The 21294-nt window shown below is 48.0% G+C and overlaps 1 protein-coding gene across 5 annotated transcripts in view; it reads left to right on the forward strand.

The window, feature by feature from the left end:
- ITSN1 (intersectin 1) overlaps window positions 1-16578 on the forward strand; it is a 214813-nt gene extending 198235 nt beyond the window's left edge. For all 5 annotated transcript variants that reach the window (XM_045785563.2, XM_045785564.2, XM_087861773.1 and 2 more), the window contains 6 exons: window positions 612-824; window positions 1855-1976; window positions 3006-3088; window positions 3390-3473; window positions 4228-4401; window positions 6340-16578. In XM_045785563.2, coding sequence (XP_045641519.1) covers window positions 612-824; window positions 1855-1976; window positions 3006-3088; window positions 3390-3473; window positions 4228-4401; window positions 6340-6488 — 825 coding nt within the window. In that variant the 3' untranslated portion in view covers window positions 6489-16578. The remainder of the gene's footprint in view (window positions 1-611; window positions 825-1854; window positions 1977-3005; window positions 3089-3389; window positions 3474-4227; window positions 4402-6339) is intronic.
- The last annotated feature ends 4716 nt before the right edge of the window (window positions 16579-21294 follow it).

A 21294-nucleotide genomic window follows, 5' to 3' on the forward strand; every position in this document is an offset into this window, starting at 1 on the left:
GCACCGGCTCTGTGTCTGCTCTGCTAGGCTTTGAGGCGTCACTCAGTGCCCCTGAGTTTGGCAGTCACCCACGTGCTAGGGGCCCGGACTCTGGCCACACCTTGGAAAGTAGCATGTGTCCTGTAGAATTGTAGAGAGAGTAGTTGGTACTTTCCAGAAGCTCAAGGGACTGTTGGAGCCTGTGTGGAGTCATCCCTGGAGCAGGTTCTGCCCCCATTGGGGACACACTAGATACTCATCAAGGTGGCAGAGGGCCCAGAATTTTCTTCCTGCATCCCCTTTCCCAATAAATAAGAGGGAGAGGGGCATATCAATCACCCTGAGACACTAGTAGACCCCTAGGGAGAACACAGTAGGAATTATACTCAAGACTCATCTGGACACTTGGGATCCCCAGAACTGGGTCTTTGACTGACGTTGACTCCTTGGCTCTGAAAGGCACTGCCTGACGTCTTCAGAGCAGTCCTTGACTTGAGGCTCAGATGCAGTCCTGCTGGGGCCCAGCCTCAGATTCTGACGGGGCCTGGGCTTTCAGATGCAGAAGAACAAAAAATCAAAAAAATAACCTCACTTCATCGTGTCTTCTTTGGGTTTTGTTTTTCCTTTCTCAGCAACTTGTGTTCAATTCAGTGACCAACTGCTTGGGGCCGCGCAAGTTTCTGCACAGTGGGAAACTCTACAAGGCCAAGAGCAACAAGGAGCTGTATGGCTTCCTCTTCAACGACTTCCTTCTGCTGACCCAAATCATAAAGCCCTTGGGCTCTTCTGGCACTGACAAAGTCTTCAGTCCCAAATCTAACCTGCAGTATAAAATGTACAAAACAGTAAGTTCGATTCCAGTTTGCAATATCAGGGTTGATGTTTGGGGGACTAGAAAGTTCCCAAAAGGAGTCACAGTCTTAACAGGGTTTGGGGGCTATGCCATGGAGGAGAAGGCAGAGGGGAGAGCCGGGATTTAGGGTAACTAAGGCAACGCAGTTCCAGGACTCTCAGAAGAGAAACAATGTTCAACTCGACTGACAAAACATCATTGGCTTCCAGATGGCCACTATGGGTCCCCAGGTGAAGGCACGCCCCGGGTTGGCGGGGCTCAAGGTCTAGGGTTATGGATGAGGCCGGCGTGGGAAAGCTCCAAACTAGACGTCCAGCGCCCACCTTCCAAACATTCCGAGATCCGCCTCCAGACTTCTCAGGATAGCTTGAAACATCTGTGCCCCTCACCTTTTCCAGCAAAAGCCAGTCTAAACAGTCAATGTGTGGAGAATTTCCCTCTGCTGTTTGTTTGGTCTGCTTCTATGTACAGGGCTGTGTTTGTGTGTCTTCATGTCGCGGGCTACTGTTTTCCTAAATTTGTCTGTGTGGGGGTGTTTTTACAGAAGAATTTTCTCTGAAGCAGCAGTTAGCCTGATTGTGGGGGGAAAAGAACAACGTGGATCACTAGCAGCTTTGTATGCGAGTCTTCAGAGGCTTGGCTGGAGGTGAAGTTAGGGAGACTGCTGATTAGGATTTGCTATGGCCAAAACAGACCGGTCAGCTCTTCTCCTGAAGGACCTAAAAAACACCTGCAAAATGGAGGAGGCAAAAATCCCTATTTATAGTTTGTAATACATGAAGTTGATATTAATACAAAATCATTTTTCTAGTAGAGTTTACTGGAACGTGCACGCACACACACACACACGCACACAGACACACACACCTCCTCTTTCCAGCGTACTGAAAACTGCACACACACACACACACACTCAGTTTAGTTTACTGGAACGTGCGTATGTAAGCTCACACGCACTCATCGTTCACTGAACCACGCAGAGTCCCAGTCTGGTTTTATAACACCTGTGCATTGTTTTTCAGCCGATTTTCCTGAATGAGGTCCTAGTAAAATTACCCACTGACCCTTCTGGAGATGAGCCCATCTTCCACATCTCCCACATTGACCGAGTCTACACCCTCCGAGCCGAGAGCATAAATGAAAGGTAAGACCCACCCCCTCCCCAGCCCCGGGCGCCCGGGGCCCCACCGGGTACTGGACACACATAGGACATTTAATTCATCAGCAGGTCCCAACACTTCTTGAGTTGCAGTACCATAACCTCTGGCTGGAGGGGGTAGGAGGAAGGTCTTCATACTTTTCTCTAGAGCTTCTCAAAAGCTTAACACATGGCGTGAGTTTTTCAAAATAAAAGGAATTGAAACTAATTCTGCTTGCAAATTTCTTTAAAAGACATTTTCATCATTTTTTGAGATCACGTTTCCCAAGGTTTCCCAGGTGGCAGAAGCCAATGGGAAGGCGATTTGGGGATTGATAGGACCCCCCCAAGCCTGACCCCGTCCTCAGCTGGCTCACTTGGACAGATGCTCTGGATCTCAGAGCAGGGGTGTATTTTGCTTCAATCGTGTATTCGAGACTCTGCCCTAGAGCCAAATGAAATAGATCTTTTCTGAGGGTGAACCTGACACAAGGCCAACAACATTCCAAAGAACCTTTGTGCCAAGCAAGAAATTTGGCCCAAGTTATCCTGCAGATGGGTCTCTGAAGAACGAAGGAGAAAGCATTATGCCAAAGTGCTTCTCCCAGAGTGTGTTTGCTTTTCCATGTAAAGTGCTTCCCTCTCTGCGAAATGTTTTGTCCTTCCCTGGGATGGTTTAGTGAGAGAGATCCTTCTGGCCTTCTTCGGGTAGGCAAATATGGGATGCTTTTCAATAAGGGAGGAGGGAGTTACATGCCAACATCTCCAGGACAGTATCTCTCTTCCAAGGGGGTGGGGGACGCCAAGGGCAAGGCAGGTGTCAAGTTCATCAATAAAAAAGTCACTCATCCCTTCCTTATTAATGGAAGGAATAATCATTAGCACCGTTTGACACAAAACCAGACTTTCTTTCCCAGCCTTTGTTGTTAAGAGCAAAGGAACAAAGCAGGCAGGATCCTGGAGACGGAACTGGAACAGCCCTGAAACCTTCTTCCTGAGTTCTGTTTGGCACCTTTCTGTCTTTCTCTTCCCAAGGACTGCCTGGGTGCAGAAAATCAAAGCTGCTTCCGAACTCTATATAGAGACTGAGAAGAAGAAGCGGGAGAAGGCATACCTGGGTAGGCATCGCTCCACGGCACGGCCTGTGTGTCCGGCCAAGCTGGGGCACCGAAGGTTGGGCCCCGAGTCCTTAGAGCTGGAAAGATGGGCCTGGAGGGGGAGGGGGCCTGAGAAGGGATGGCAGTCGGGGAGAGGGAGAGCAGGGTGCAGGGTGAGGGTGGAGAGTACATTCCAGGAGCCAGGAAGCCAGTGTGTAAGGGGAGACGGGGCGGGGCAGGTACACCCAAGGGCTCTGAGGCAAACAGGGAGGGGACAGGTGTTTCAGCGAAGGCACCCTGTGTCGTTCTTCTACCATCACAGTCCGCTCCCAAAGGGCTACGGGTATCGGAAGGTTGATGGTGAACGTTGTTGAAGGCATTGAGCTGAAACCCTGTCGGTCACACGGTAAGGACCCCAAATTCCCTCCAGCAGGGGGTCGTGGTGGAAGCCTTTTCTGTAAGCCCCCCAGCCAGCTTTACGTCAAATGGGCTATTTCCATGACCCTAAATTTCCTTCCGGAATTGGTTTTTCTAACGCTTGTTAAAAAAACCTAGAGTGTTTTTTTTTTCTTTCTTAATTTAATCCGTCCCACCATTTTGTTTTTCAGAGAGATCTGAGTGGTTGCCGTTTCACGGTGGGTGTGATGCAGTCTAGGGCTGTAGCAAGGAGACTGGAAAGGCCTAGTTTTAAAGCCCATTGATCTAATGATTTAAGTGTTATAAATATTTGAGTATCATAGTTGAAGTGTGATGCTGGATGGTAGGAGTTTTTGCTCAAATTCTCCATTTTTAAAAGATTTTATTTATTTATTTATTTATTTATTTATTTATTTGAGAGAGAGAGAGAGAGAGAGCATAAGCAGGGGGAGCAGCAGAGGCAGAGGGAGAAGCAGACTCCCCACTGAGCAGGGAGCCAGACATGGGGATGGATCCCAGGACCCCGGGATCATGACCTGAGCTGAAGGCAGACGCTTCACTGACTGAGTCACCCAGGCGCCCCCAGATTCTCCATTTTATGCCATTTATCAAATGTGGCAATGGGGGGGCAAAAATGAGGGGCATGACGGGAAATTGCTGCCCACCGTGGCGAGGACCCTGCCATGCATTGCCCAGGAGACCCTGCTGCCAGGCAGAAGTCGAGCAGACTCTCTCCACTTCAGGAAAGAGTAACCCGTACTGTGAGGTGACCATGGGCTCCCAGTGTCACATCACCAAGACCATCCAGGACACTCTGAATCCCAAGTGGAATTCCAACTGCCAGTTCTTCATCAAAGACCTGGAGCAGGAGGTCCTCTGCATCACTGTGTTTGAGAGGGACCAGTTCTCGCCAGACGGTGAGTAGACAACGGCCCCCTGAGGTGTCCTTCCTCCTTCCCTGTCGCTCAGCTTTCGTGGGTAAATTGCTTTCTATCTGGGCACTTGGTGCCCAGGATTTTTTGGCTTCCCTCCAGAGAGATGAGGTTGACATAAGACAAGACTCAGCTTCTCCTAGAAAGAGGCCTTCACGATGCTGCGGCCTCTCGGAGAAGGTGGACAGAGTGTGCTTGGTCTAGAGGGGCCCGGCTGCCCTACACAATGACCATCATGTCCCCATGCTTCCCCAAAGCAAGCGACTCCAACAAAGGCTATCCCCCAAAGTCTCAGCCCAGTCCTTGAGTTCTTGGCCAAAAGCCGCAGTGATAATGGATAAAAGTAGCCGGTTGAGCGAGAAGCACATCAGCCCACAATGGGTGTGGCAAGAATCAGTCGGGGCCCTTTGGGTGACAGGTCTGGTTAACCCAAGGACTGGAGGCACGCTGGATGCATTTTCCTCCAACCAGCTTCCTGTTTCTGCCGTGAGCCTGGAAGAGCAGGGGTCTGGCCAACGATTCCAAGAAACTCTCTCTTCCTCACCCAATAAAAATCAGACAGTGCATTTAAAGATGACCGTCTCAATTTAATAATATTCAAAGAGTGCAGTTAAGTGGGAGGAGTGAGGGGTTACTGCCGGCATGATCTGTGCAAGGCTTCAATTGCTCCACGTGACTTTTGGCTTTTCATGCTTCTGTATGAATTATCTCATTGTGAGTCAGGCACCTGTATTTGCGGTCCAGACACAGGCACGTAGCTGGCTAAATGTTAGAGCATAGTCCAGAACAGTCTCTCACGTCTGGGCTCCTACTGTGTTTCACTGTCAGTTTTTATTCTGGTAAGTGAAGGTTTGGATGGTTGTTACAGTTGTTTTAAATAATGAAATATCATGACATAGAATCGACTTATACAGGGTATAAATTGAAAATCCTAGTGCTGTTTTTACATCCGCAATTATTTCCACAAAATGAGCAGAGGGACAAAATAAAGTGGTATCTGTCCACCAGAAAAAATTCCCACATCTTATCTTTTTAATTATTTTTTAAAGCTTTATTATTATTATTATTATTATTATTATTATTATTATTATTATTTAGCAATCTCTACACCCAACGTGGGGCTCGAACTCATGACCCCAAGGTCAAGAGTTGCATGCTTTTCCAACTGAGCCAGCCAGGTGCCCCCAATTCCCATGTTTTAAATGGGACCCTGAAAGAAGGCTGTTTCCTGTACAGGAGTGTATGTAGTATATTCCAATAAATAATTCCTAAATGAATAAATGAAAGAATTGTGCTCTGAAGGACCATTTAACACCATCCTGTAATTGCCTACCATTTAAAACCTGTTCAAATATATTCACATCTGCTCTTCTACTGACGCTCAATATTTGATGGAAAGTGGTGTCAAGATAGTTCTGGGAGCACGTGCAGCGCCCAGCCTGCGTCCTCCTCTCGCACACCTCGCATTTGCTCTCTGGCACGTGCAGGAGGCAGAGGAAGGACCAGCCCTCACTCACCATCCTTGACTTTTCTGAAAAGGATGTGACATCACAAAGTGGCCTCTGAACCCAGGGAGGTATTACTTTCCAATCTTTGTGCAGCTGACAGGATGTCCGATGTTGCATTGCCTCTCGGGAAGCTTATAGCCCTTTGGAGGTCCCCAGGTATGGGGAAAGTCATAGTCCGCGTTTTTACCTCCTTCTAGCTCACCTCTGTCCCCACTCTTTTTTTTTTTTTTTTGCCTTGTACTCTTTTTAAAAATTATGCTCTGTCATTGTAGTTCATGGATTCCTATAAACAGACTAATTCCCTTTTGGAAGAAGGGCGAATATAACAATTCACTGAGAAATTCCTAATACGCCAAACACATGCCTTGAAGTAAAGGAATTCTCTCTTTGAGCAGGGTGTTTTCTCTCCTTGCAGATTTTTTGGGTCGGACAGAGATCCGTGTGGCCGACATCAAGAAGGACCAGGGTTCCAAGGGTCCAGTTACAAAGTGTCTCCTGCTACACGAAGTTCCCACAGGAGAGATTGTGGTCCGCTTGGACCTGCAGTTGTTTGATGAGCCATAGGGAGTGGGCCCAGGGTGTGCTTGCAGCGTTCCAGGCCGCGGCGGCAGGTGCAATCTGGACATGGTGTGGCTTACCTAAGACCACCATTTGACGTTCAGCCACAGGGCAATGGGACAGTGAAGACAGGCCCCTCAAAAATTCTAGGAGTAATTCTTGACAATCCTTCCCCCGCCCCCAAACAATTTCCCATTTTATGAAACAAAACGATGTCTTCCTTTGTCCTCACTGCTGGTCTCATCATGGCTTGTAGGGGCTTTGAAATCCCGTAGCCCCCAGTTAGATTCAGTTGGGAGTCTGGTCCATCCCTGGGCCTGAGGTGTGGGTCTGGTTACTGTAAAATAGATTTATAAATGCAATGTCTGTATTTTTGGAGAACTCATGTAACGCTCCTATTTCTTAACTCCACCAGTCCCCGAATAGGCCCCTTGATCTGTAACGCCCAGTCCTTCGTGTGTTTGGAAATAATTATGAGGGTCCTGCCGCTGCTCCAGAATCTCATTCCCCCACTGGGACCTTGTTTGAAATGCTGCCCTGGATAGGATCACTCGGGGAGATGGTCTTCTGATCAGACAGTGTGCTAGCTCTTTGAAGAGCTGGAAGATTCTAGTAGGGCCATTGTTAGAGCCATTCCAGTCCCCTCCAGGTCTTTTATTGATAGATGTCAATGAAAACTATCACTAGCTACCATCAGGTGATTCCGTTTTGATTTCCAACACGCTTGGAAGATGGCTAAGAAAGCTTGTTATCTATGAAGTGAGACTCTGCTGGATTACATCACCACAGGTCACCTGGAAAGGCTACTTTACAATGTCATTGGGTCCTGGTTGCCAGCCCGGTTGGAAAATTCTCTTTGGCTTGGAGGTCCTATGATGTTTCGTGACAAGAGTAATTGCTGGTGACCAGCTCTGAGCCTATTTTCACTAGAATGTGTTGAATCTGGATTGTCATGGAAAATTCCAGCAGCTGTCTTTGCTATGTTCCCAAGAAAGACGTCCCCAAGACATGAAAAAGGAAAATGACAGTCTGGAAGTGGGGTGGAAAGAGGGGAAGGAACGCCATTGTGTGGTGGTGGAAAGGCTCTAGGAGCACCCAAGCCTCACAAATCAGGGGAGGAAGACCTAAGACTCTCTCCCATCCTCTTCCACACACAACCAACCTCTCAGTAATGGAAATACATGTGCTTGTTGTCAGAGTTGGGAGTGTATGACCATGTGCCAAGCTGTTTGGTTTGAGTTCTTTGATTTTTTCCCCCCTTCAACACCGGGAGATAGGCTGGTTAACTAGATAATCACTTGATTTGCTAATGAAAAGTGTGGGTTGTATTTTGTTCGCATGTGAATGTCCTCCTAATCCCAGTTTGTCGTGGTCATGAAACTTCTTTGCATGTTCTCTTCGTACTGGAGGCTAGCTTTCCTGTGTTAGATGGTGCACTCTTTGACTGTAGGTCCTTAGACTTTCACTAGGGTTGTAGAAGTGCTTTACAAAGGGTAGCATCAACATAGTGGCCAGGTCTCCACTTTGCTGGGAACCGAATGCATAGTGTCATCATTTCCTGTAAGAGCCCTGACGTATTTCAAGCAATTTTTAAAAGAGTGTGTGTTAGAAAGGGCAACAAAGTTTACATTTCATACTTTGAAGAAACACTTTATTATTTATTTATTGAAGATAGCGTAGAATTTTGTATCGAGAACAACAGACAAGTATTTTTTAAGACAAACAGACACACCCTTTAGTTAGAAACTTTCAACTGAGCACTACTATTAACAGACCCAGTTTAACTTCAAGCATGCGTTTGCTTACCACTCCCCAGAAGAAAATATAGAATACTTAAGTTTATATTTTCTGACGTTATCAAGAAACTGTGTGAAATTAAATCTATAAATCGACATACAACTCACGCTTTCCTATTTCTATAACCAATCCAGTTTGTGCAGTCTACTTACGAAGGACGTGTTCTATGGTAGAGAAAAAAATGTGTGCGATGGGTAAACAGGGTGGTATTGGATCATTATTCTGATCCCTTTCCTTCTGGGAGGGAGACCTTCTCTTCATTGGCTTTCTTCGGGTGTCGTGCTGGTGGTCATCACTGTTGACGCAGGTAGAATGTGATGTGAACAGTGACAAGCATCTTGTAACCCTTTTAGGTCTGTGAGGTCCCCCACTCCCAGAGTCCCATGATCAGAATTCATGTAGCATGAAAATGCAGTATGTGAGTCTTTTCCCCAAGTGACTCTACTGAGTATCCCTGAGATGTTCCCCCAGGGTAGTAATTCCGGATTGCTGTCCTTGTCCTCCCTGGTGCAATCTGGACTGCGACCAAGCCTACATATGGATGAGTTCCTCTGGCCCCCAGTAGTTGTGTTGGGGGGATAGAGACATGTAGACAAGCGCATGGGGTCTCTTTGACCTCTGTTCTTCTCCTTCTGCCTTTTTGGCTGCCTGGGCTACATTTCATAGAGATGAAAAGTCTCTTTCCAAGAAGCGATCTGTTTCCTAGCTCTTTGCTTCCAAATGCAGGGTGTCTGTAGGCCACTGTATCCTGGCATCTTGACCCCAGCCTTCCAGATGCCCCTGCAAGCTTCTCTTCTCTGAGTCGCATTCTGACCTCCTCTAGCCCAGCAAAGGGCTTTTCTGCTCACAGGCTGTGTGCTGAGCTGAGGAGCCCTTGGACCAGGCTTTTTGTAGGCTAGCTGTCCAGAAGGGACAAACCATATCCCAGTCCCTTTGGAGCAGGGTGTCTCTGGCCAATACTGTGTCCCCTGGCAGACAGGCAGGCAGCAGCATCTCCTGGAACTAGGTCTGCTGTAACCAGGAGAGCCTGGAGGGTGTTGTGCATTCAGACCGCAGGCTGGCCTGACTCTGGAAGGGGGACTCTTCTAGGCGAGGGTCACCAGGGATGTCTGAGAAACTGGGGCCAGGGGATGAACTGCTGGAACCGCCGGGGAAAGGTGATTGCAGGTCTGCCGTCCAAGACCAGGCGGGTGGCTGTCTCTCTAGGCGCTGGCTGGTGCAGCCATAAGCCACTGACCGTTCTAGAATCCAATGGGGTTGGAGAACACGGGAGGAATGGATGAAGTGCTTCTGGTTTTACTAGAAAGGTTGGAGATTTGGGGATATATTTTAGAGCTTGCCACTGCTTTGTAGGAGGAGAAAAAGCCTTCTCTATCTCTACTCCAATCAGCTTTTTCGAGTTGGGTGGACTTTTTGGTTCATAAGAACAAAATTCGATTTTGTGTAGAACAACTTGAATTTCCATCAGGAGCGGCTGGTAGGTTTTTAAATTTTATTTCACGTGCTTTTTTCCTTTTATTTTATGTGGACTGCCTTCTCTTTTAGAGGCTGGCGATGAACATTCCTGCAGACAGGAGCACTTCAAACAGGACACACGCATAGTTTAGAGGTAGCGGGGTCATTTCCGACTTGAGGTGAATGTGAGGTTGGCCGAGGGTCTGCTTTCTCCAGGTGCACGTGCTCGCTAATTTAGAGCCTCCTGTGCTGGAAGGTGGGGTGAGGAAAACAAAGGATCCTGGATGTTCCTTCTTTGCTTTCCGGTGTAAGAACCTGAGTTCCTACCGGGGAAACACATGGTTGGCAGCACCAGAAACCAGTGACTGGTGAAGCCCTCAGGCGCTGTGGTCAGAGCTGCCCTATGAGGTGTTTGGTCAAAGTCACACCTCCTTCTCTTCCTAACCTGAGGTGCCGACATCCCCCTTCCTGCTGGGAATGGCCCGGGTCAGCGGCCAAGACTCTCCTGGCAGTGCCCTGAGCCATGTTGTGTGGGGGCCATTTCATAGCCTGTAAAGCAAGTCGGCATGTTGATCGTACTTGGAAAACAGCCCTTTATTTGAGCGAGAGGAAAGGAAAGTTCTAGAACTCCCCACACCTCACTGGTGTCAGATCCAGAATGTGTTTGTAGGTCATCCAGTTCAGTTAAGGAACATCACCTGATATCTGTAAAAGCCAGAATCTATTCCCGATAAGCGTGGAAATCTTACTCCTCAGGAAGGCTAGAAATGTCTAACAGCTCTCTCTTGGGAGCATTAAAACCCAGATGCCAACACGTTGGAAAGTCTTATCTCTGGGTTGTGATCTCTTAGTAACAGGGTCAGTAATGCTAATAGTATACTGTTCATTCGGGGAGTCCCCATCTCAGGCCGCTGTCCTAGGGACTGGGAGGTGGACAGGGGGGGCCTGCCTCTGTGGTTTCGTGGCCTAGTTGTGGATCTGATTTTACGCTATTTAAATAACACCCAATGCTTGTAAAAATTCATCTCCACCTCTAAATAATTATATCAGTGACAGGCAGAGTAGTTCCTCCGTGAAGAGGAACCCTCATTACTCTGGCCTTGGGGACCAGATAACACACACATAACAGAGGGATTTTTTGGGACCATGTGCTGTTGTTGTATTGCAGGGTAAATTTGCGCCTACTGTATGTCAGGGGTTTTGTGAGTTGTTTCTAACAGGATTCTGTTCTACTTTCTCTACCAGCTTCTATTGTTACTATCATCTGAATAGTGTGACTATTTTAGTATTCAAAGCCCACCGAGTAAAACTGTGTTCAGAAGTGGGCTCATTTGGTCAACCGTAAAAAAAAAATGGAGCATTTCTCTGATATTTCCTGAGAACTAACCAGTAACCAGGGTTTCTTTTTATGCAGTGGGAGGAATAGCGGTTTCTTTCTTCTAGAACACTGGTTTTGTACTTTTATCATTTAAAAAAATAACATTCCTGTGTCGTTGTGTTTCTAAAACTCTGTTCCTTTGCATTTCTCCTCTTATGCTCAAATGACTTCCTCCTGTTTCTCTATCTAAAAAGAAGGGAGGGTGATGGGGGAACCAGAGAAAGGGGCGCGGTGGCTTGGCGGCGCCTGGTGGAGGAGCCCGCGGCTACCCTTCTACCCACTGTCGCCACCAGGGGGCGACCTCCCTGCTGGAAACCTGCGGGTTTCTGCGGGTGGATCCCGGGGTGCTGGCTCCACCTACTGAGGCTCCGGGACCGAGCTCTCAAGAAAATCCCGGGGCCAGCCCGAGGGTGTTGAGACTGGAGGAGGGAGAGGGCAGGACGTTGGAGGCAGGCGTGGGCCGGGAACTCAGCGCTCCCGGGGGTACCTAGTGACCCTTTGCCCTCCCTGCTGCTGGGGCTGGGGCTGGTCGGAGGCTTCAGCCTTCCCACTTTTCCTGCATCTGCTTTGTGAAAGCTCCTGAGATTCAGCCGCCCCGCGCCCCCCTCCCCCCGGGGTCTCGGGTGTAAGTTGGAGGTGTTCTCCACTGCCCGTCTCCCCTCCCCAAGGAGGCGCCCTGTCCCACAAGGGTTCTAGGAGTCAGGTCTTCTCTACTTGGATTGGATAAAAGTCTCCAGGGAGACTAGGACTTCCTGAATTTCAGATGCAGGGAACTGGTGGGGGACACAGCAGCTCATTGTGTGGGGTGTGTGGGGTATGTGTGTGAGGGTATGAGTGTGTGTGGTGTGAATGTGTATGTATATGGTGTGTGTAAGAGTGTGAATGTGGTGTGTGCGAATGTGGTATATGTGTGGGAGTGTGTGTGGTGTGAGTATGGTATGTGTGTGAGAGAGTGTGTGGTCTGTGGTGTATGTGGTATGTGTGTGAATGTCTACGGGGTGTGTGTGGTGTGTGAGGAGAGTATGAGTGTGAGTGTATGACAGTATCTGTGGTGTGTGAGAGCGTGTGTGGTGTGTGTGTGTGTGTGTGTTTTGTGTGTAGTCTGTGAGAGGAGAGTATGAGTGTGAGTGTGACTGTGTGGTGTGTGTGTGTAAATGTGTGTGGTGTGTATGTGAGAGTGTGTGTGGTGTGTTGAGAATGTGTGCAAGAGTGTGGTGTGTGTGCGAGTATGAGTGTGTATGGTATGAGTGTGTGGTATGTGAGAGGATAGTATGAGTGTGTGACTGTGGTGTGTGTGTGTGTGTGTGTGGTCTGGTGTTTGTGTGTGCACCAGGAGAAATGAAGATATGTGGATTGAACAAGGAAACAGATAGGTCTGACATTCCCATGGTTGCACTCAGTCCCCACTACAAAATGGCAATTTGAGGCCCCTTATTGAAAATTATTAAGAATTTGGAGGTGGTGGCAGCAGAGAATCAAACTAAGCGTGGGCCCTTGTAAGCACATGGTCCCGTGTGATGGCACAGATCATTCACCCAGGAAGCTGGCCCTGGGCCCGCTGTATTTTCAGTTGGTCCTTGAAGCAGGTAGGGCTTCATCTTCTGTCTTCTTTGTGAAATCTCCTGGCAGGCTGTGGAGAGCTGGGCTGCTAATACTTTTTAAGATGTCTGCTTTTATTTCATAGAAGCACAAATGGTCTAGACAAACCAGAGGGTACAGGCCCCAGCTGTGCCCCAGGGCCAGAGCGGGAGTCACCTGCCCACCTCTTGGCCGCTCTGCCAGGACGTGCCACAAGGCGCCCAGAGGCCTTGGAGCCTATAACCCACTAATTTGAAATAAAACCGTTCCTTTCGTCCTTCAGTTGACCACTGAAGACCTTTCTCCCCTTTCCTGGCATGACAGGGAGGCTTTTGGAGCCTCTACCTTCAAAGGACCAACCAGGGGACAGTCAGGAGAAGCAGGGAGGCTGGGAGAAGGGATCGTGTCCCTTCCCTGGGGTCTGGACGCTGCTTGGTCCATGGCCACTCTCTGGAGAGGGAGCTGTGGGTCCCCAGGCCTCTGTGAGGCAGGGCTTCCCAGCTGTGCTCTCCCTGTAGGGTCACCTGGATGGCTTTGGAGCTGGGCGAGGTCAGGAAAGAAGACCCCCCCACCCCCACCCCGCCGTGTAGAAGACCCCAGCTCCTGGAGGCAGCCATCTTGGAATTGATTCGCCCTCCCGGCGCTGGCTGGCGCTTGCTTTCACAAGGCAACTTCTTGTTTCTTTTTCTTGCACTGGGCGGGACGCTCCAAAAACCTTTGCAGTTCTGCTGGCTCTTGGCACATCAGTCTCATTTCTACACACACAGAGCAATAATCCTCTCTGTTTCCCAGGTCCCTCTGGGATTATAAAGCTTGCTAAGTAAACATGCTGATGGAAAGTTGCACAGACATTCCAAAAATTCATCTCTGTGGACCAGACTGCCTCACTTTGACTGAAATAGCAAACTATAGCTTTGTTTCTCCATGTAATGCAATCCTCCACACTACTGAAAACGCAGAAAACATTTTCAGGAGGCATTTAATTAACATTGTGCTGGCATTATTTTTCACGAACGAACATTTTGATGGGCATTTTACAAATCAGCATCCTTTAAGTGTCATCTGCTAAGTAGTCACTGTGTCAGAAAGCAGATATTCTGGCAGGATCTTTGGCAATGATATTTATTTTTACACATGCGTTTAAACACACATTGCCAATAGCCCAAGTGTCTTTGAACTGTGAAGCCAATTTCGGATGATGTCAGCTGAAACCCAGCTAGCTGAAGTCTATACCCTCCCGTCCCCCTTCTTCCTACCCTTCATAGCCCTGCGTAGATGGGGAAGTTGGCAATCATTTCATTCATGTTGTATTGCCTTAGCTGCATTAGCTTTGTACCCTCACATCTATAGGTGGTCGACATATGTGTAAATACGTGTATATAGATGAGAAATCTACAACAAAAAAAATGTCCTGTGTATGATAATCAGCCCTTGGCATCTGGTTTTCTGCATTTGATACAGTTTCCAGCTAGGAAAAATGCAGAATTCCACTACATAATGTGAAAAAGTTATGCTCTTCAAAAGGTTTGTCTTGAAATGTTTGCTGTGTGTTTCTGGGAATCTCCCCGACTAAATGTACATATGGTATGCAAGAGGCTACGCTGGTCAATGTTGCATAAACTAACACGGATTCTGTAGTCGAAATATTTAACTTGTTATTGTAAAATGTGATTTGTCATTGAGAGATTATTTTTCTGTATGTATATGAGAGTATTTTAGGAATCTAATTTAAGTGCATAGAACTATAGAAGAAAAAAAATTAAAAACCTATTCCAGGAGTAGAAAATGCTTAATCAGATTACTTGGGTTCAGCCCAACTAAATTTCTTAGATTCAAAAGAAAATCCAAGTTGCATATGTTAGAAATTCAAAGAAGTCATTTTGGGGGCAGAGAATATGATTAATGGAAATGAAATGGGTGGTGTGAAAAAATGACAAGCATCCTGTAGCCATGACCTCAGATGGGACCTTGGTGTTTCATTAAAAACTGATTTGAACAGGTAACATTCTGGAGGGTGGTTGTGTCAGGAAGGACAAGAGGATTGAGAGCCTGTTTCCCATCAGATCCACTTGCCACAGAAGCTCCCATGAGTTCTGGCACATTGGTCAGGAATTCAAGACTGAACCAAACACCCTTCTAGAGAGTTCAGAACATGAAGGGAGCCCCCCCACCCCCCGACTTCCAGATCACCCTCTACAGCTTTCTCTCTGGAGAGATTCGGCATATCCCTTTGGTGTTCACATAGTCAATGAAATTTCCTGGGGCGTCTTCACCATCTCCACCTGTCGCATAGCTGGGTGGGTTGAAGAATGAAGGATGGAGTTTCTGGGTTAAGCTGCTTCTGGGCACACAACACAGGCAGTGCAGAGCAGCCTTCTTAGATGCCTGTGTCCCTCACGGAGATCCCAGGGACAAGAGGTCTTCCTCCCCTTCCCCTTTCTAGAAAAGGGTCAGAAGTCCAGGCTGCTTCTGGGGCAGAGAGTGGCCACCGGGAATGTCCCTGCAGGCACCCTGTGGGAAGGTGGAATACACAATCCCATAAAACGCAATGTCTAAGCCCCTGAGAAATGCATTTGGAAGTCATTTCAGGAGGCGGCAAGCTGGGGATCCGGCCTCCCCTGACAGACCAGAAGTGACGCAGCAGAGAAAATAGCCAGTTTCTGGGAAGACGGGGGTCCCTGTGTATGGGTCCCTGCCGTGGAAACCGTAGGGCCGATGGCTTGCAGGGATTTGCGGGGAGTGTGAGCCTTGGGTTTTCAGCATGTCTTGCAACAGTTAGCTGTGTGCTTCTTGATGCTGCAAACCAGCAGTTGGAGTCCCTTTCTGATAAGCCTGAGATTGGGGAACACTGGAGTCCACGTGATTTCTTGGACTTCAAGGGTGGGAAGCTGTGATTTCTGGAAGTTTCCTGGAATCTGTTGAGTCATACAAGGAACCTGCAAATCACCTTGAGGAACTATGTGGATGTAACTAACTCTATTCCCAAAGATGGAGTTGTTCAGAGATCTCCTTGTTCAAGCTCGGCCTGGGGAGGCCATCCCAGGGCAGCCAACAGAACCAGACAAGCTCTGGTCCATCCGCCCAGCGCAGGTGCTGACCTTTCTCGGCACCATGCCCTCTTGGCTGGGGCAGCAATAGGGCTGTGAGTGGGAATGAGTCAGCCAGCTGCTTCTTGGGCCCCAGTTGTCTTGAAAATTCGGGGGACAGAAAAAGCCAGAGCACGAGGGTCCTGTCCAGCAGTGTTCACAAGCCACTCCGGTTAGCCTTTACCTGTTTGGGAAAGAATGTATCAGTCCGACACGAGTCCCTTGTGTTTCTAATGACAAATGGGTCACAGTGCTGGTGGCATATCACTCCCCTCACAACCCTTCCCTGGTGGGGAGTGGGGGTGGGGCTGAGACTGGGCCACCCCCCACCCCACCATGGATGTCCTGTTGACTGTAATATACTTCTGTTGCCAAATAATGGTACTGTTTAATTTTCCACGAAAAGGAGACTATATTGTCTGATATGTCATGTCCATGGAGTTCTAAACATTATTAGACTCTAGTATAAATTGTAGAATTATGTATCTGGCTAAGGTTTGATGAAGCAGGGCCAAAACATGAGGTTGCTTTTTTTGTTTGTTTCAAAGAAGATGAGGTGAGTTCTACTGTTTGAGTGTTCCTTTGGCACCTTATTATGTATGAAATGTTAAATTTTACTGATTCAGACTATGGTAACTGATTTTTTTTTCTTAAACCAGTAGCAAAATCAGTACAGATTGCGATTCCTGTGTATCTTGAACCTAAAAAGAACAATCTCTTCAAAACAACTCTGTGTTCATTTTGACCTGGATGGTTTAAATTCACATGGTTCATGAATAAAATGAGAAAGCCAACCCTGTCACGGTGGATTATTTTGGGTTCTTTCTGCCCCACCTCCTTTCTGAGCAGACAGGAAACAAGATAGCTCTGCAAATGGCTTCTTTTCCTGTGCACTTCCTTCTCCCACAGGTAAGGTCGTAGTCGTGGAAGGAAAACTATGCAAAAACAAACTTAAAAAACCAGACCAAACTAACAACCCTTCCCACACTTTCTTCAGACAGATGTTAGTACCAAGTAGAACTCCATTTTCCAGTACTGACTACTTCTGAGAATTTGAGAAGTCTGTGAGATGTAGGGGAAGAAACACGAAGGGTGCTGACAGGGGAGCATAAAGCTAAGATTGTCTGACAAAGATTTTCAGAGGATTACTCTGGCTTTCCGAGAAGTTTCCTGCACAAAAAACTCTGTGTTCAGAACCTTGAGTTTTAACTCTGGACGCCATTAGCAAACCCAACACTGAATTTTGTTGTTATCTGAATTTTACAGTATGATTTATAGATTTTCTTCTGATCTGGTTTTAAGGGAATTCTTCCCTATTTCATCATTGATTTCTCTGAATACGAACCAGTCCTTTAAGCTCTCTGGTTGGCTTGAACACCAGTTGAATTGTTACAGCACGCTAAAAAGAATTTGCACACTCAAATAGCGTGTCTTCACCCCTTTTAAGCCAGGAGGCCCCGTTTTTGATAAACATAAAAATCCTACGCTCTCCCCTTGGTTTCTTGAGGTTTAAAAAATAAATTAAATCTCATTATAAACAAAGAAAACATGCATTTCTTTTCCAAACTACACTTAGTTCTGAGATTGACAAGGTCCCCCTTGCACAGCTCAGAGGGTGGAAGGAATCACTGGTATAAAACATATTGAATAGATACCTATTTAACCCAATTTAGGAGCCAGCATAACCAAGGAAATATTTTATTCTAGAATATTTATTGTTTTTCCCCTAATTATAGAAGAAATATTTGTTAATGCTGAAAATTCAGCAAACACAGAAAAGTACAAAGGAAATAAAATCAGTTAATGGAGATATTCTTCCACACAAAAATAAATGTTAACATTTTGATGCTCATCATTCCTGTATTTTCTTGCTCTGTGTGCTTTTTGTTTTTTGCTCTTTTTGTTTTTGTTTTTAACGTAGGCTCCATGCCCAGCGCCGAGCCCAACACAGGGTTCAAACTCACAACCCTGAGATCAGGACCTGGGCTGAGATCAAGAGTCGGATGCTTAACCAACTGAGCCACCCAGGTGCCCCAAGATGCTCTTATGCTACTTAATAGCTAATATTCATCGAGCACTTCCCTTATGCAAGGCAATGTTCAAGTACATAATTTATATAACTCTTTTTACTATTTTATTGATTGCTTTCTTTTAAGTCATGTGTATATATATATTCTTCCACAACTTGATTTTTAAGGACTGCATAGAATCTCATTGTCTGAATGTATCCTAATTTATTTAAACAATCCCGAAGAGTTACATCTTTGGGTTGCTTTACAATTTTCCCCTTGTTTGAATACCATAGTACACAGATCTGTGGGTAGAGTCATCCACGGATGACCTGAAGATCACATAGGGCAGTATTTGAAGCATTTCATCATTTCCCCTGTTGCTCTGTGCTTAACCAGGAGGAAGGTTGTTGGATTTGCTCTGAAGGATTTGGGCAGTGTTACAGCAAAAGGTTCTCCCCAAGATATTTTGTCCATTGGCTGCCACGTGTCTTAGAAGCTTATGGTTTTAGAGTGATTTCCATGTGTGATGCTCTGTCTAGTGCTGTGTGGGGCTGGCTGCAGTCAGGAGGCAAGCTCAGACGAAGGCAGACAGGGCTTGGGGAACTGGGGGTACTGGCCAGGTTACAGACTCAGCTGCTGGCACTTAGACCCAACATCCCATGGCTTCAACAAGAGAGGTTTATTTCTCCCTCTTGTTAACAACCCAGAGATCCGAGGTCTGGCCGGGCTCTAAATCACTAGGCTCTATCTTGGGGTGTGGTCGCTCCAGCTCCCACCTTGTCGTCTGCCCGTAGCCAGAGGGAAAGGGGACCTCTTGAGAGGACTGCATGCTGGTTCCTCTTGAGGTCGCTCCAGGAAGACCCACACATCACTTCTTCCCCTCACTTATCTGCTGGAACTTCATTCCCTGGTCAGATACTGCAAGGGACACTAGTAAATGTAGTCCCCAGCTGGGTGGCCCTATGCCCAGCTCAAAGTTTGGAGACTGGATGTGGAGGTTCTGGGAAAGTACCAAGAGGCCTCAGAGCAGTGTCTGTCCGCTATCAGGTGATTATGTAGCTGGGTGGCCAGGAGGAAGCCAGACTTTCAGACGAGCAGGATCGCCAAGAGGGCAGTGTCGTGCCAGCTGGAGGGCACATGGGTCCCAGCATGAGGGTGCAGGATGGCCCCGGGTCACGTCATGGCCTGCAGGACTTCCGAGCTGCAGTCGTCGGGCCTCTGCCCACCAGGGCGTAGCTCTAGGGAGGCGATCAGTTTGCTGTCCGAACTCTCTTGGAGGGGCACCGAGGAACAGGCACCTGAGATACTGGTGTCTGGAGAACTTTTCTCTCTAGAAGGCCAACAGGAGGGAAAATGTAGGGAAGATCTGACCTGGATTAAGGGGTGAATCAAGAGCCTCTCAGAGTGGGAAAGGACACGGACTCAACTAAGATTTGCTTTGCCTGGTGGCTCCAGTGATGGAAGGCCATGTGCCAAGCAAGCTTAGGTCAGGGACGTGGTGGGCCAGCACGAAATGGGGGTGAAAGACCTGGGCTCGGGGACTTGATCCACCAGCTGGTCAAGAACATGACACTGAGCACACCCCAGGGCCCCTCAACCTCTTTCCTCATTTGAAAGTAGGATGATGTCTATCCCACCTGTATCACAAGTTTGTTATAAATTGTAAGATATGTGATCTCCGAAGCTGCACCCTATGTGGGGGAGGGGGTAGGCCAGGACCAAGGGTATTTTACTGGGGAGAGGCCTCCCTGGAGGACCGATGGAGCAAGAGTTATCCTAATGCTCTGTTAGGAACCAGGAGCGCTGGACAAGCCCTTGAGGCCCTGAGACCTTCACAGGAGGTACCAGATGGACTTTGTCACATGACCACAAGTCAGGTGAGTGCTGTTTCATCCATCAAGCCCTGGGGTCAGATGACCCAGGGAAGTTGGAGGTGGTGGAGCCAGTAATTAACGTTTACGGACATCTTTACGTCTCTGAGGCCCTCTACTCAATTCTTGGTCGTCTTGCTTCCCTCTTGCAGCTACTCTGGGAGTGGGCATTGTCGCTCCTGTGTGTGTGTGGGGGGGGAGACCGAGGCTTGGAGAAGCTGGGGTGCCCCCGAGGTTGGGAGCAGCAGGGCAGCCTTGCACGCACACCCCCGGGTGGCCCCAGGACATGTTCCCAGCCACCCGGTTACTGTCCCAGGGTGCAGGGCCGCAGTCCACATCGTGAGCTTTAACTGTAGGTGGTGACCTATCCCCTTCTTTATGGAACTTTCTGGTGGTGGGGGCATAGTGAAAATTGCTGTGCCTGGCCCACACCAGGTACTCCAAAGGTTCTAGTCCGTCAGGATCTACTTCACAACCCGAAGTGTGATGGCTGCACGTGGAAAGGTATGTCTCCGAGGAATCCCTTTGGACAACCCTCACAGGTTAACTATGACCAACAGAGAAGCAGAAGTGTTACCACCGCCTTTGTGCAAACAGGACTCTACTAACATTTATCGCGTATGGCTGATGGTTGGCTGGAAAGGCCTTTGAGAATCGGCAGAAGTTCAGCCAGAGCCGTGGCTTCAGTGACCGGTATCGCCACCACTGCACAGCGGCTTTCAGCGGGAGAGAACACCCCGATTTCCTACTCCGGGCCGAAACTGCTGGCCATTCCTTGGTTGAGGACATTCACAGGGGTTGAGATGGCTATTCTGCTGGCTTCTTCTGCGGAGTGTCCGGCCTTCATCTGGCCCTCTGCCCCCAGGAGGATTGAGGGATGAATGCCTGTTAGCAGATTAATGGCGTTCTTCTAGTAGATTCTAGAATGAAGACATCTTTTCGGCCAGAATCTGAAAGCCTTTATAGAAAGCATTAATGCCTGTATATTTAATAGGATAGTAACACCTTATAGGTGAATCACTTTAGGGTCAAAACAAGCTGTACAGGACTTAAGTACTTGTTAGGATCATCAGAGGAGCACAAGCTGGCCCTGTCTCAAGTACCTCATGCGGACCCAATCCACCGGACAGACGCGGGTCCTTAGGACACAGCAACAGGTGCTGGTCCATGCTCGGCAGCAGCCGTAAGCATGAAGGAGAGCGTGGTACCCATGTCCTGACTGGCACAGAATCTGGGGGCTCAGAGGACCACTTTCAGTATCTTTGACTGGACATGGGCACAGACAATGGAAACTCTAGGACAGTGACGGGCCTGGTTTGCTGGTGCCTTAACTCCCCTGCAGGGTCAGCCCCTCCCAGGCTCTGGGCTCAGAGGCCAAGGACATGAGGTAAGATAAGATACATTAAGGACTTAATAGTGCCTGGCATAAAAGGCCTCAATAAATGTTAACCGGTTTCTTCTTTTTTTTTTTTTAACATTTTATTCATCTGAGAGAGAGAATGAGAGTGCGAAAGCAGGGGGGAGAGGCAGAGGGAGAGGGAGCAGCAGATTTCCCTGCTGAGCCACGAGCCCAGCGTGGGACTCGATTCCAGGACAGAGATCACGACTTGACTGAAGGCAGACACTTAACCATCT

Source organism: Ursus americanus, chromosome 4, assembly GCF_024610735.1.
Source record: "Ursus americanus isolate L20-20 chromosome 4, mUrsAme1.1.p, whole genome shotgun sequence".
NCBI classification, from domain to species: domain Eukaryota; kingdom Metazoa; phylum Chordata; class Mammalia; order Carnivora; family Ursidae; genus Ursus; species Ursus americanus.